The following is a 13,628-nucleotide window of genomic DNA, read 5'->3' as shown; positions in this document are numbered from 1 at the left end:
ACATATCCCAGAGTGAGAAGGTAAATGAAAACCTCAACACACCAGCCTTCCCCCTCCTGGGCTCAAGAATTCTGGGGGAGAAACAGGTCATGTCAGCCAAAACCAGAGCACATTAATCAATGTTAATGCCAACAATGTCCATCTGCAGAGGTTCACCCAAAGGGTAATTTCAATGGCCATGGACAGGAAGAGCCCAGCAGGTATTTATTTCCTTTGCCAGTTTGCCCAGGATTAGGTTTGGAGCAGTGAAACCAGAGCTGTGCAAGGTCCCTCTGCCCACCAAGAGGTTCAAGAGGAGACTCTGGGCGAGGTTCACAGATGACACAAGGACCAAGCACAGGAGTTTTTGGGTCAGCGCTGATGGGTGGAACCATCTACCCCAACCTATCGAATGCTGCTCCTCTGCCACCCCCCTGCTGGATACACTGACCCCCCAGCCTGTATTTAACACACCCAGTAAAGCTGGACTAATGCCCCCTACTCTAAATACACGTGTTCCACATTGCTGGGTGCCTGGAGCCTCAATCCCAGCACTCTGGAAGGGCAGCAGGCCCTTGAAGAGCAGTGGGACATTACACCCTCTTCAAAACAAACGTTTCAGCTCATCTGGATATGAGACAAAAAGCAAATAACCCTGCAAGGAAAGCAAGAGAAACAAGGACACCAACCACAGACACTTCTTCCTGGGATTTTTTTTATTTTTATTGTTTTAGTCTTTTTTTTTCTTTTTTTTTTTTCCATTTTTTAGTATGGAGGCTCAAGTATCAGATGTAGATTCAATTTAAGCTTTTACAAAAAAAACCAAAAAATCAAAACAAAAACCCCTTTTGCATTCCATAAAAATTGACAGAAAAGCGCCTTGGAACCAGAAAAGAAAGAAGAAATTTTCAGCAGGTCTCCAAATCACCGTCTCCTGCACATCTGGGTGAGTCAGTATCGTACAATCCCAAGGAACACCCTCTCTTCCCTCCCTCCCACCAGCCAGCCCTTGTGCCCAGCCCCCAAACATACGTGGAATAGATTATTTTTCTTTTTTTTTTTTTCCAGTTCTTCCTCTTTCACACACCACAGTATTTAATAAATTTTTGTTTTACATTTTTTACACCAATGTAACAAAAGGCAGGAGGGGGGTGAGGGAGGAAAAGACAAACAATGATCCGTGGTGATGCATATAAATGGGGGAGGGTGGGAGACAGGTGGGGGAGAAAAAAATAATACATGGACTTCTACAGAAACATAGCCTAAGGTCTTGATAGTAAAATGTGGTGCAAAGTAGGCCTCAGAGACTGAAAAAGTTTGTACAGCTTTATTCATGGGGAGAAGATGGCGTTGCATGGAGAGTATTGGATGCAAATCGTGACGTGACGGAACAGAAAAGGGCAGGGGGGATGAGTTCTCTACCAAAGGAATCTAACGAGTGCATGGCATGTCTGGTTAGCACGGAGAGGATTTTAACTTTGCTGCTTTCTCTTCAAAGCCTCCACCAGGTCGTTTTTAAGAGCTTCTTGTTTTGATTTGTCTGCAAAAGTCTGCACAGACCTGCGAGGAAGAAGGAAAGGCATGTCAGAGGCGCTGGATGGAGGGGAGGGGCTGGGGACAGTCCAGGCATGGAGGCAAGAGGGAGGAGAAGCACCTCAGCCCAGGCCCAGAGGGAACACTCAGCTCTGCCTGCTGGACCACAGGAAGCAGAAGGCAACGAACACCTGAGTGAGGACATTAAAGCAAAACTCACTCCAGCAAGGATGGCACCAAAGGCTTCCCCGGCAGCTCCAGCTGCTGGAGGGAGATTTCCAATGTTTTATGTTACAGAAGAACCCCAGCATCCCACCAGCAAAGGGGGTTAGTGCTCCTGCTCTCCAAAAGTCCAGAGAAAATCCAGCCTCCACCCAAGGAGAAGGGAAAGGCAGGGGGAGTCCCTGCCCACCCTGCAGACTGTTCACCCAGGGTCGAGCGGCCGCCTTAAAACTCCCCTTGGTGTTTGCACTGGTGGGAAAAGCAGCCAGAGGTTCTGGGCTCAAATTTGCCTTCTTTTGTACCTTCTCTAAGTAATGAGTGATCAAAGCAGCTGAAGAAGAACAGAGATACTGTCACAGGATTATTGCAGAGGTTCCCTTTGGATAGAAGTACAGAGGAAAAGCTCCATCTTCCAGGAGTCCCTCGGATCAGTGCCCTGTGAGATGGCTGTAGGGGAACCACCGATTCCAATGGGACAGTAAGAATTTTCCACTTTTAAAAAAGACCCTCTTAAATGTGATCATTGATAGAATGATAAGACCAGACTTTTCCAGAGTTGCTACCATGGAGAAGTGGTAAGATCCAGTTTGGTAAGATATTTCCTCACCCAAACCATATTTCACAGCCTTTTCAGTTCTCAGTACCTGGGACAGTGGAAAGTGTCCCTGCCCATGGCAGGGGGATGGAACTGGATGAGCTTTAAGGGCCCTTCCAATCCAAACCAGTCTGGGATTATATGATTCAAAGCCTTATTTTCCCTGGATGCTGTCTCCTGTAAACAAGACTGCTCTTTATGGTGGATATTTTCCTACCATTTTTATAGCAGTATTTCCATTCTCTTGTCTCTGGAGACTTCTGCTGCTTTAATAAAAACATATACATTTGATATTTGCATTTGTCACAGGCTGAAGAAGTGGTCCTTGGCCATTATCAACAAATAGTGAGTTTTCCCCTTTGTCAGCTTAATGTGTTTAAAACAACATCTGTAACTCATTAGAGGTGGAGTGGGAGGTTAAGGTGGCCCAGGGTTAGTCACTGCTGTGCATCCTCGACACTCAGAGCTCCAGAGCAAAGGAGAGCAGAGGAACAAACCCCTTTGGAGGCCGTGCAGAGCACAAGCAAGTGGAGGCTGGAAATGTTTGAGTGAGCTTGAGCAGGACTGGGTTTCAAGCTCCAAGGAAATTCAAGATCCACCAGGCAAACAGGGGATGTGGGATGTGCATGTGAGCTCTGAACGCATGGGAAGTACCAGTTGGGTTTTTTTCCAAACTGTGAGACTCCCAAGACTTCATTCGGCAGGGAGGACATTAAGATTACAGGGAGTTCCCTCCTGGAAGTGGTGTACAGAGCTGTAAAAAACTGCTGGTGCCCAAGGGACAGAGTCCCAGGGCTTCTGGATCAAATCAGCCCAATCCAACACCACACTCCAGGCACCACGTGCTACTTTCCTGCTCCCAAGCCAGAGTGCAAAGTGGTAAATCCTGCCACAATTCCGAGCGCGAGGCTTCAAATGGGGGGACCTGACATTTGAAATGGAAATCCCAGTGTTTAGTTGCCCATATTAGGAAACAACCCGTGGGTGGAACCCGGCTCCAACGTCGCTGCTCAGTCTGCGGGATTAGGGGTTAGTTCTGTCCCGTTACCATGCAGGGCTGGGCTGGGTGAGTCCTGGTTTAGTGCTGCTCTCACACCTCACAGGCAGCGAGGGGTACCTGGATTGGTTTAGTTATCAGGCTGGATGTAGATCTGGCGCTGGGTCAACACTTGAGAAAGTTCCCTCTGCAACTGCTTATACTTTTGGTTGTCAGGAATAGCATCGATAGATCTACAGAGAGCAGTCGGAAACCAGGGAGCAAACAGGGAAAAGAACAGTCAGAAGAACTCAGGCACACAGATCCGGGATTCTGGAAACACCAGGGAAGGAATGTAAACACACAGGTCAGGAGGAGCAGGGAAAGGCTGGGGGAGCCGATGCTCCGTGTGTTACCAAGTCCTGAGCAGATCCCAGCGCTGCCCACAGTGCCAGGACTCACTGAGGGATGGGAGACACAGCAGGGAGTCAATACAGCAGCTGAAGGCAATGTTCACAGGGAAAATGACTCTATTACATATTTCCTCGACTGTTAATAAATGTTTCCTGGCTAAACCCTGCACAGCACAAAGGGAAACAGGTCTGTGACGAAGGCTGGGGTTTGGGACAGGACCCAGACCAGCTGCTCTCGCAGATACTGCACCTCCCCCTGCCCATGGTGCAGCACAAACATTTAATTAGCACCATTTTTCTATCTTCTTCCACATGCCAGGCTGTGAGAGAACATCAGAACACTTATTTGTGCCATTTGTTTATTCCGTATTATCACACTGTACTGGAAAATCTCTCTGCACTTAAAATGAAATGATTTGGCATCTGTTTTGTGCTTCCCTCTAGGAGCAGAACTACCAGCCTGGGATTCGTATGTCGAATTCCTGTCCAGGGATGGGCAGGGGTTGAAAAGCATAGCACAGTTTCCCTACAGAAAGGCACAGGGGATTTATTCCCTTAATCTCTTCCAGTACACTGTATTTTGACCAGTGGTGTTGAGAGAAAAGACAGAAATTAAACCAAAGTCTAAATACCACAAACCACTCACATCATAACTTAATTCTGGGACTGTTTTAAAGAATAGCAGAAAGAGAAGTCAGAATTCAAGTACAACTTCCAGGACTGCAAAGAATAAACCCTCTAATTAAAAATAATCCTGAAATACAAGTGTTGTTAGCTGGGCTATTTTCCTCCTGGTGGGGGAACAAGGGATTAAAACATTGCTTCAGATTTCTACAGTAGAAGTGTTCTCTGAACTTCACGCAACAAATAATGTTCCAAAGCTCAGGGAGGGGAAAGAAAAGCAAATCAAGGCTGGGGGTGGCATCACAGGGATGGGAAGGGGGTCCCACTCCCAGCTGGAGTTTCCTTACCTCAGCCCATTAACGATGTCCTTTGTTTTTCCAAAATAAATCTCATTCAGTGTACTTCTGATTTTGTTTTCCATGTCCTGCAAAAGGGTATGAAATCCAATCAGTTTTCAGGAATGGTGCAGCACTTACACTACACCCATCACACAGGCCCAACCTGGTGTATTCCTATTATTTAGATCCTCACCAAACACACTCTGACCCCCTTCTCTCTGCTCTAATCAAAGACTTTTTTCTCTCTGCTCTAATCAAAGGCTTTTTTCCCACTCTCTTCTCCCAGTTAACCACTCCAGGCCATGGGATCTCTCTCTGGACCACGAGAGGGCAGTTTCTCTCCAGCTATCCCTGTTCTGCACAAAAGGAAAATGCATCTCACCCCAACCTTCCCTTGCAATTTCCTGGGGCATTGAATGGGCTCAGAGTGCCAAGTCAGTCACTGGGGATAACCAACAGTCAATAGTTTTGTGCTTAAGGATCGCTTTGAATTTTTGACTTGTTCTTTAAAGCTGCGTGACAGAGAGTTTTGAGAAAGAGAACTATGCAGTATTTTTTCATTAGGTTGCTTTCACTCAAGCAAAAAACTTAGAAAAGGGATCAAAAAAGAAGCAGCTGCCTTTCTTTAATTTCCCAGTTCACATAAAAATGCATTATAGTCTATTTTAGTTGAGAATTTCCTCCTCTCTGGCCATAGTGGCAATGAAAATTAAGGAAACTGGGAACATCTCCATACAGAACAGTACAATGAAACAGCAAAATGGTGCTGCACCTTCTGAGCAGCTTCACCCCTTGTCCTGAGCTTAGAGGACTGGCAGCTGCCATAAAATCCAGCACTAAACCCAGTTCCAGGGGATTTAAGGAGCACTTGATACACACTGAACTTTCAGCTCAAGGAGAGTTGTGTGTAACAACCTAACTTGAAATAATTCTTCCCAAAAGTGACTGCAAAAGCAAGCATGGGAGTAGGAATTTCTTAATTAGCTCTCAGGTTAGGAACTTATTTTCCAGGACGGTTATTGCTGTGCTGAGCAGGAGCCAAAGGGCAGAGTGGTGGCTTTGTATCACCAAATGGCTGGAAGTGATGCTGGGAGGAGCACTGAGCCATCACACACCAAGTCACAGTCACAACAGGAATAAATAATTTGTTTGTAAAGAAAAAAACAACAAAATTTTCATGAATGTGGCCAAAGTTGGGCCAAAGAACCTGTAGCAGGTTGGAGCTGCTGTTCCCAGCACTCACCTCTACCAAGCGCCCGATGTTGGCTATGTGGGGTGAGGAGTCACTCACAGTCTCATCCTTCTCCATCTGGAAAGGAAACACACCGAGCCATCAAAAACACGGAAACCTGAGGGGAGTGTGTGGCAACATCCAGGAGGGGTGGGAGAAAGTGAGTCTCAAAAACTCTTTTATTGTGCAAACAGCCCAGGATCGTTCTGAGACACTCCTGGCACTCGACACAGGCATGTGTCAGTAACAGAAATGCAGTGTAACAAAAACCATGGATGAAAATAAAACCCTGGTGTAGACAGGCCCTACAAAATTGTCACTCCATCCTACTGAGGGGTTGCAGGAGATCTACAGAGGGAAAACAAAACTCACAAAAACCTGCAAAGGTGGTGATGATTCAAACTACTGAAATAATGTGGAAAGAGAAATTTGACTGTTTGTATCTCTTTTTTTTTTTTTAGACAAAAAGCTGCATGAACATGTACCTGATTATTAAGAGGAAGGAAGTACAAAGTAAGTATGGGGGGAGGGAAAGAAGCAGTTTCTTTACTGCCCTTTGCATCAGAAATTGTGCTCTTTGCAGTAGAAATTCAGAGCTGGATAAACTCAAGTGTATAATGACACCAATGCTCTTAGTGCAGTACCTGAACAGGAGAGAGGTCCATGAACAATTTTTCATCCCTAAGATCAAAAAATGGGAGCTGGAACTGCACCACTTGCTTGATTTCATCTGACTTTGCCCCACAGGATGCCCACCCAGAAGCCATCCCTGACCTGTGCTAAGGAAAAGACCATCTTCTCCAGTTCTTGAGGTGAGAACTGTGGCTAAGACATGCACAAGCTGCTGAACAACGAACACCAGTCCCAGAAACCTCAACTGACACAAGGTGTGCTGAGATGGCACGGAAACAGAACTGGGAGAAAAATGTAGAGGGAAGAACAGTCTTCAAAGGGTTCTACTAATCCCAATGAATTCTCTTATCCATCTGTTCCTATCCCTCCCTCAGGGTAGAGTTTAAAAATCTGGGCCAGCTACAGGTTCCTTCTAATCAGCCAAGTCTGTAACAGGCTTGGGGAAGCGTGTAATTGAGCTGGAAACCCGGAGGCAAGAGATAACCTGCAAGAGGGGGAGAAAGAGCATGAGGATGTTTAATTTTGCCTGTAGACTGCAGTCAGATTGTTTACATGGCATGGAGACACTGCCTGGAGAATGGATCCAGTTGCAGTGGAGGAGGAACATAAACTTAACTACACAAACACACATGTACATGTTATGGTGAGTTTGGGAACTACCAGCAAACTACCCAAATCTGGGGCAGTCAGGAGCTGGCAGTGGGTCAGTTCCTTCCATGGGCTCCCTGATGTGCCTCCTCCACACCTGGAAAGGCCAACTTCCATGGCAAGAAGCAGAATCTGAAAACAGAATTTTTTTTTTGCAAAACGTATATTATTACATCTCCATAAAAACTGCTGCCAGAAGGAAAACATTTTTATGTGCTCTCGAAGGCCAGATGTTACAAGAGGCTGTTTAATGGAGTGCAGAGGCAGGATCAGCCTTGTCCTACACACAGTCAGGTTTTGCTGAGTTGTTGGGATTTTTAGAGGTTCCTTCCAGTGGCTGCTTAAATAAAGGGGTTAATTTGCTTCAAGGGGAAATTCCCCTCTGTAGGTTGATGTTAACAAGCAGCTCATCTTCCCACTGTCACTCCCCATCTGCCCGCTGAGCTCAGCCAAAAACTAGGATGAGCCAAGTCCCATGGACACGGCTCAGTCGCTGCTCTCCCACTGGAGATCCACTGTTGGCTTCCCTGCCTCCCTTCCCAGCCATCTGCTCCCGGTGTGACTCACAGGGAAGCTCACTCTGCTGGAGATACTGAGCTCTCGATGGTTGGTTGGTCATTTTGGATATTTCCTGCATCAAATAAAACAGTTTTCTGGGCTTTCTGTAAACAGTACTTGGAGAAGTAATACAAAGAGAGAAATTTAAGCTGGAGAAACACTTTGTTCCATCATGAAAGTGCCCCAAAATACTAGAAAGATAGAAGGGACCTCATCCGCCATTTTGCACCGAAGAACCAACAACATCCACAGCTGCTCTGGCCACAGAGCAATGTGAAAATCCCTTTAATGAAACACAAACAGCCATTTGAGCCAAAGGCTCCCAAAGCCACAGGCAATGGGCAGACTGAAGTCTCCAGGTGGAAAATATGTGGAATTATTTGGATATCAGCAAGGCAAAGTTTGGCCTCTCTCTCCAGCATTTATTTCAAACTGTAAGCAGACAAATGAGGGTTCTGAGCTCCGCAGGGATGCAGTGCTGTAGGAACAAGCTGAGAACTGACCTCATCCTTTCATTTAGATTTATTCTCACCAGTGTAACCAAAGATATCCCATATCCTGTACCAAACTGTACAGGAGCAAACCTGGGGATGCTACATACCCTCCACATGCCACCAGTTCAGACATGCTCAACTCTTCTACTCTCTCTTTTTCTGAACTATTACATAACTGAACCAATCTGAAATCCATAAGGGACCTTAAAGCCCATCCAGTGCCACCCCCAGGCATGGGCAGGGACACCTCCCACTAGCCCAGGTTGCTCCAAGCCCCGTCCAACCTGGCCTTGGACACTTCCAGGGATGGGGCAGCCACAGCTTCCCTGGGCAACCTGTGCCAGGGTCTCCCCACCCTCACGACAGAAAAGGGAAGCAGAAATAGCTCCCCAGACAATCCCCGGTCAGTACATCCCTGCTGCCCTCTGCATCCCAAAATCCTGCTCAGTGCACTGGACAACTGCTGAGGAGGAGCTCAAGGATCACGAGTAGATCCCACTGGTGGAAAAACACTTCCTGTTACAACATCTGGAAGTGGGTGGGATGGGCCTTGACATGAAAGCTGGACTTGATGGAAATCAATGATTCTACCAACTGCTGAGCACAGGGATTTCCCTGGGATGATAAATGGCAGAAAGGCTCTGCTGGCATTTCACTGAGCAGCAACAGATCCCAGGGAACATCCCTCTGCACGCAGGGATTGCTCTGTTTGCACAGCCCAGGCCTCATCCAGCTCTGTAGAACGTTCTTCCGCCACTGGAGTGTGTTTAAAGTTCAAAAATCAACACACATCTGAGTTGCTTTAATCCAAAATCTCAGGCCTCACATCCCTGTGACTTTATATCCTCCCCTTCCCACATCTCTAAATGTAAATAAACTATAGGTTTGGAGCCAACTTCTTCCTCAGCAAACTTGCACTTCCTCAGTGTTCATCCTGGCTCAGGAAACACACACACAGGTTCTTTGTGCACAAGGACATCTCAGAAAGGCACCTGCTGGTCTTGCTTTCAAGGGGGAGGGTCCAGAAATCCATCCAGCAAAGTGCAGTTTTGACTGTTTGCCAGAAAATGGGCAGCCTGCATCTCCTTTGCATAAAATGAAACAGGATCACACAGCTGCTCCTACCTTAAAGAAAAATGGAACCTCAGAGTTCAGCCAAAGCCATTCGGTGCCCTGGCAAATGACACAAGTAATTCCAAAGTACACAAAGAGGACAGGACCCCCAGGTCTGTTAGGGAAAATCCCCTGCCAGGCATCTGGCTTGAATCAGGAGAGGGTGGGAGTTACCTGCAGCCCCTGGAGAACGTGCAAGGGAATGGAAAAGCTGCTGACACAGTTCATTTCCCTGCAAGCCTTGCTCCCTGTGCTATAAATTGAGGCAGTGTGTCCTGTCCTTCCCTCACTTTTATCTGTGGCCCCTTGGCATGCAGAGGGAGTGTAACACCCCAATCCATCTTTCCCTACCCAAATTCCACCTCAGTCCTTGTTCTGAGTGAATCCTGCCAGTGTGGGATGTGAGCTGGGAGTTACTTCCTCCATCCTGGCCTGTGGTGCTTCAACTCTGAGCTCTCCTGAGCTGCATCCAAAACAGAGCTTGGAAGAGCCCCCTTGTTTAGGCAACTGTTCAATGAGAAGTTCTCTACCTGACATTGCAGGACATGAGCAAGGGGAAAAAGAAGATTCAAATCAGCTTTGTCCTTCCAGTTCCCCCAAAAAGTTCTTCTACAATGCACTTTGGAGTCAAAACAAGGATGGCTGCACTCTCTGTGTATTTATGTAGAACAACATACATTCCTAAAAATTAGAACAAACCTTCACTGGGCAAAAGGACCAAGTATTGTGCCACACAGAAGGACTTCTTCAGCCACGATCTAATCAAGTGCCCAATGTGAAGATGTCACTTCAGCTTTAATTCTCTCTATGTTTTCAGGACAAAATTACCATCTATGGATCCTACATGCATGGAGCTGACTAAGAATTGATCTCATCCTCTCAGGATAAAAGTTAATACACGTGCATATATAAATCAATTATGCATATGGATAAATTATGTAAAGGAATATATATCACAACAAACATGGTTTTGTGTTGTACACTTGCATATACAGACACATTTCTCCACTGGATCAGGACAGAATCTGAAATTCTATATTTTTAACAAAACCAAAATCCCAAACTCTATCAGAACATATATCACATCGTGTTTTACTTCAATTACTCTGTAACACATTATATGACATTTTATATTAATTAGTCTGTAATTCGAGCTCTTTCAAAGAAACTCCATAATTGAACTGATAAAGAAAAAGCCTGAAATTCTTTGGGTAAAGTCAATTAAAGTTACACAAGGGGAGTTTTCAACCCAGACAGCTTTGGGTTGGAAGGGACCTTAAAGCTCATGTGGTTCCACCCCCTGCCACGGGCAAGGACACCTTCCACCAGCCCAGGTTGCTCCAAACCCCATCCAACCTGGCCTTGGACATTTTCAGGGATTGGGCAGCCACAGCTTCTCTGGGCATCACACACAGTATCTTGGTAAGAGAAAAAAACCATTCTCAGAAATTCACAGCAACATTTAGGGACACCCCAAGTGGGAGCCTTGCAGTAACAAGTCTGGGAACATTCAGGAAAGGCAAAGATGAGTTTTTCCAGAAAGTCCTGGCAAAGGCAACAAAAAGCCCATCTGTGAGGGATGCAGGGCAACAATATCTCACTGGTAGGAAGTGGCAGCACAGAACATCTATTTCTGGACTCTTAGCCCAGCTCCAAGCTCAGCTCTACCATGACACATTCCAAGAGCTGTTCCTTTGGCCTGTTCCTGGCCACCAAGTTAATCATTCCATCAGCACTCAAGAAGTACCCCATTTGCAGCTAAGAGGCCAAACTGGTTTCAAAGTAATGGCTCTCCCCAGATCTTCCTTTCCAAGCACTGAGAGGTTCCCTCTGCCATCAGTTTGTAAGCCAGGATATGACCAAGCTTGTGAACACTTCAAAAGCTTCCTCTGAAACACAAGGACATCTGCTATTCACATTTTAGCATCGAAGGTGGTCAAGTAGCTTAACTGTTGAGTTGACCAAAACCATGTACAATTTACCACAGACAAAATAACTTCAAAATATTACTGACTACTGATATTGCCAAGGTGAAACTGTACCATACCATTCAAGAGGTAACTAAAATCTAATTTTGGTGGCTACGTTTACTGCAGACTGTATAAAAAGCTGATTAAAAAGTAAAAATAAGACTTGCTGTCCTTAGGTGATGTGGCAAACTGGATTTACGGCAAAGTACAAGCCTTACACTCAGGAGTTTAGTCCAGCTGAATACAGGGCTCGGGACAAACGGCTCCTGCTCACACTGCACACCTCAAGGCAGCGTGAAGATTGCAGTTGTCTGTCGTGGATTCTGTCCCATCAAGCCTTCTGTGGCATCCACAACCAGCAAATCCCCATCCCCAAGCTTAAATCTGCCCTCCAGTTTCCATTGTTTGTGCAGGAGCAAAGCATCACCACCCCAGTGGCTGGTTCATGGTTACTTACATTGGAAACGGGCCCTGGCTTTAATGCATCACATCTGAATTCAATGTTCTGCTGTTAAAATGATGACAGAAGCATGAATCTCACCACTCCAGCTTTGAGAGTGGAAGTCAAACTAAACAAGGCTCAGCAGTTCAGGCCAAGGTGTACTGAGGACACCCATTCTGCACAGACTCTTGTTTTCCTTGGCTCATCTCGTGCTCCAGGAGGCCATGGCCAGAGTCAAGCCCTTGGCCTGCACTTCACAGCTCTGATTTACAGTATTAGCCAGGCCTGGGATTAAATATTTGTCCGGGTCACCATAACTCGGGTGTAATTACTGCAAACATTTTAAAAGAGTCAAAAAAAATGGCTCAAAACTGTCTCCAGATGCCTTTTTCCTTCCCCTGCTTTTCCATCAGCTTCTTCCGTGAGTCAACAACGCGGAAATAAAAATCACCCAGGTCTAGGGCAAGCTCTGCAGGAGTAACCCAATTTCAGTCCTTCTCTGCAATCACAGACCCTTTTTGCTTGGCTCAAACCTGCACAAACCCAGGAGGTTTTTAACAGAGTCTGCATTGTCCTTTGTATGGAAAAGCCTTGCTCTGCCCTGGGAAGGCTCATAAAGAAGTTTTAGCTGCTGCCAATCTCTCCAGTCACTCATGACCTTACAATGTGCCTCCTGTCCTCCAAAGTTTATTACTCTGCTCGAGCCACTGACTTCCAGAACCCAGATCTTAAGCAGCCTACCAATTCCTCAGCAGCACAAAGCCTTTGGCAGGTGGGCTGGGGCAGAAGCACCTTCATCCACGGAAGTCCAACCCAGCAGATCCAGAGACTCAGGCAGCAGCACTGCCTAAATTCCCATCAGTCTGGCACCTTCCTGGTGAAAAACAGCTCTCAAGAGTAATTAACACTGGCACAAACCTCTAAATGTTTAGAAGAGATTTATCTTTTTTTTTTAGGAGATTTTTAAAGATCACTGTCCTGGTACTGCAGTAGGAAAATACTAAAGACAGATACTAAAAGACAATGTCAAATGTGTAGAAGAGGTTTTTGTTTGGTTTTTTTAGGAGATTTTTTTAAATTAGTCCTGATACTGCAGGAGGAAAATACTAAAGAATGACATTAAAAGATAACTGATGTGTTTAAGGACAGGAGAATCCTACAGTCAGTGCAAAATACAGGTTTGCTCACGGTGGTTTAGCTGGCTTTTAAAAGAGAGACATAACAAAAGAGGTCATCTTGTATTTTTACAGTCCTATTGGAATCTTCCAGTAAGAAAGTGGGCAAATCTTACAGATAAAAATATCTGCAACACAGATGAGAGTATAAAAATTTAGGGATACCGGAAGACAAACTAAGACTTAAAAGCAAGTCTAAACTCCTGCTGAATGTTTTACATTTTTAATTGCAAGCTCCACTGCTGCCAAGCACAGTTCAAGGGGCTTTCTGGTAATTACACACTGCATTTACCATTTCACTGGGCTGCAGAACAGTAGAAGAGATGTTTATACAACACCTCACAAACTCAACTTTTTGGGCCTGACTGGGGCTACTGGGTGTGGAACTGGGGAAAGGCATTCCTAGGTGTGCACAGGACACAGACATACCTGTCTGGTAAGGCTCCCTCCCAGGTTCATGGTACCAGAACCAGTTTTATTAGTCTGCAGCCACAGCATCACTGTGGAGGTCAGCTTGTAATGAGCAGTACGGCCACTGGATTTCTCCTGGAAGTGGGAGAACAAAAAGGGATAGAGACAAAAGGTTAAGCTAAATGGGTGCTGGCCTGGCAGACCCCACAAGCAACAGGACAGGTAAGTCTAACCCCACTCACAGAGCACAGTCTGTTTCTTAAGAACAATTCT

The 13,628-nt window shown here is 45.8% G+C and overlaps 1 protein-coding gene across 4 annotated transcripts in view; it reads right to left on the bottom strand.

The window, feature by feature from the left end:
- Positions 1 to 740: 740 nt before the first annotated feature.
- The window catches only part of CAPZB (capping actin protein of muscle Z-line subunit beta), a 67,285-nt gene continuing 54,397 nt past the window's right edge, over positions 741 to 13,628 (bottom strand). For 2 of the 4 annotated variants that reach the window (XM_027693115.1, XM_027693117.1), the window contains exons 6-10: positions 13,374 to 13,490; positions 5,924 to 5,989; positions 4,690 to 4,766; positions 3,447 to 3,559; positions 741 to 1,539 (exon numbers count right to left, since the gene is read on the bottom strand). In XM_027693115.1, coding sequence (XP_027548916.1) covers positions 3,457 to 3,559; positions 4,690 to 4,766; positions 5,924 to 5,989; positions 13,374 to 13,490 — 363 coding nt within the window. In that variant the 3' untranslated portion in view covers positions 741 to 1,539; positions 3,447 to 3,456. The remainder of the gene's footprint in view (positions 1,540 to 3,446; positions 3,560 to 4,689; positions 4,767 to 5,923; positions 5,990 to 13,373; positions 13,491 to 13,628) is intronic. The other 2 variants (XM_027693116.1, XM_027693118.1) reach the window with 2 other exon arrangements.

Source organism: Neopelma chrysocephalum, unplaced genomic scaffold (assembly GCF_003984885.1).
Source record: "Neopelma chrysocephalum unplaced genomic scaffold, ASM398488v2 Primary Assembly neopelma1_90, whole genome shotgun sequence".
NCBI classification, from domain to species: Eukaryota; Metazoa; Chordata; class Aves; order Passeriformes; family Pipridae; genus Neopelma; species Neopelma chrysocephalum.
This window is presented reverse-complemented; position numbering and strand designations above follow the sequence as displayed.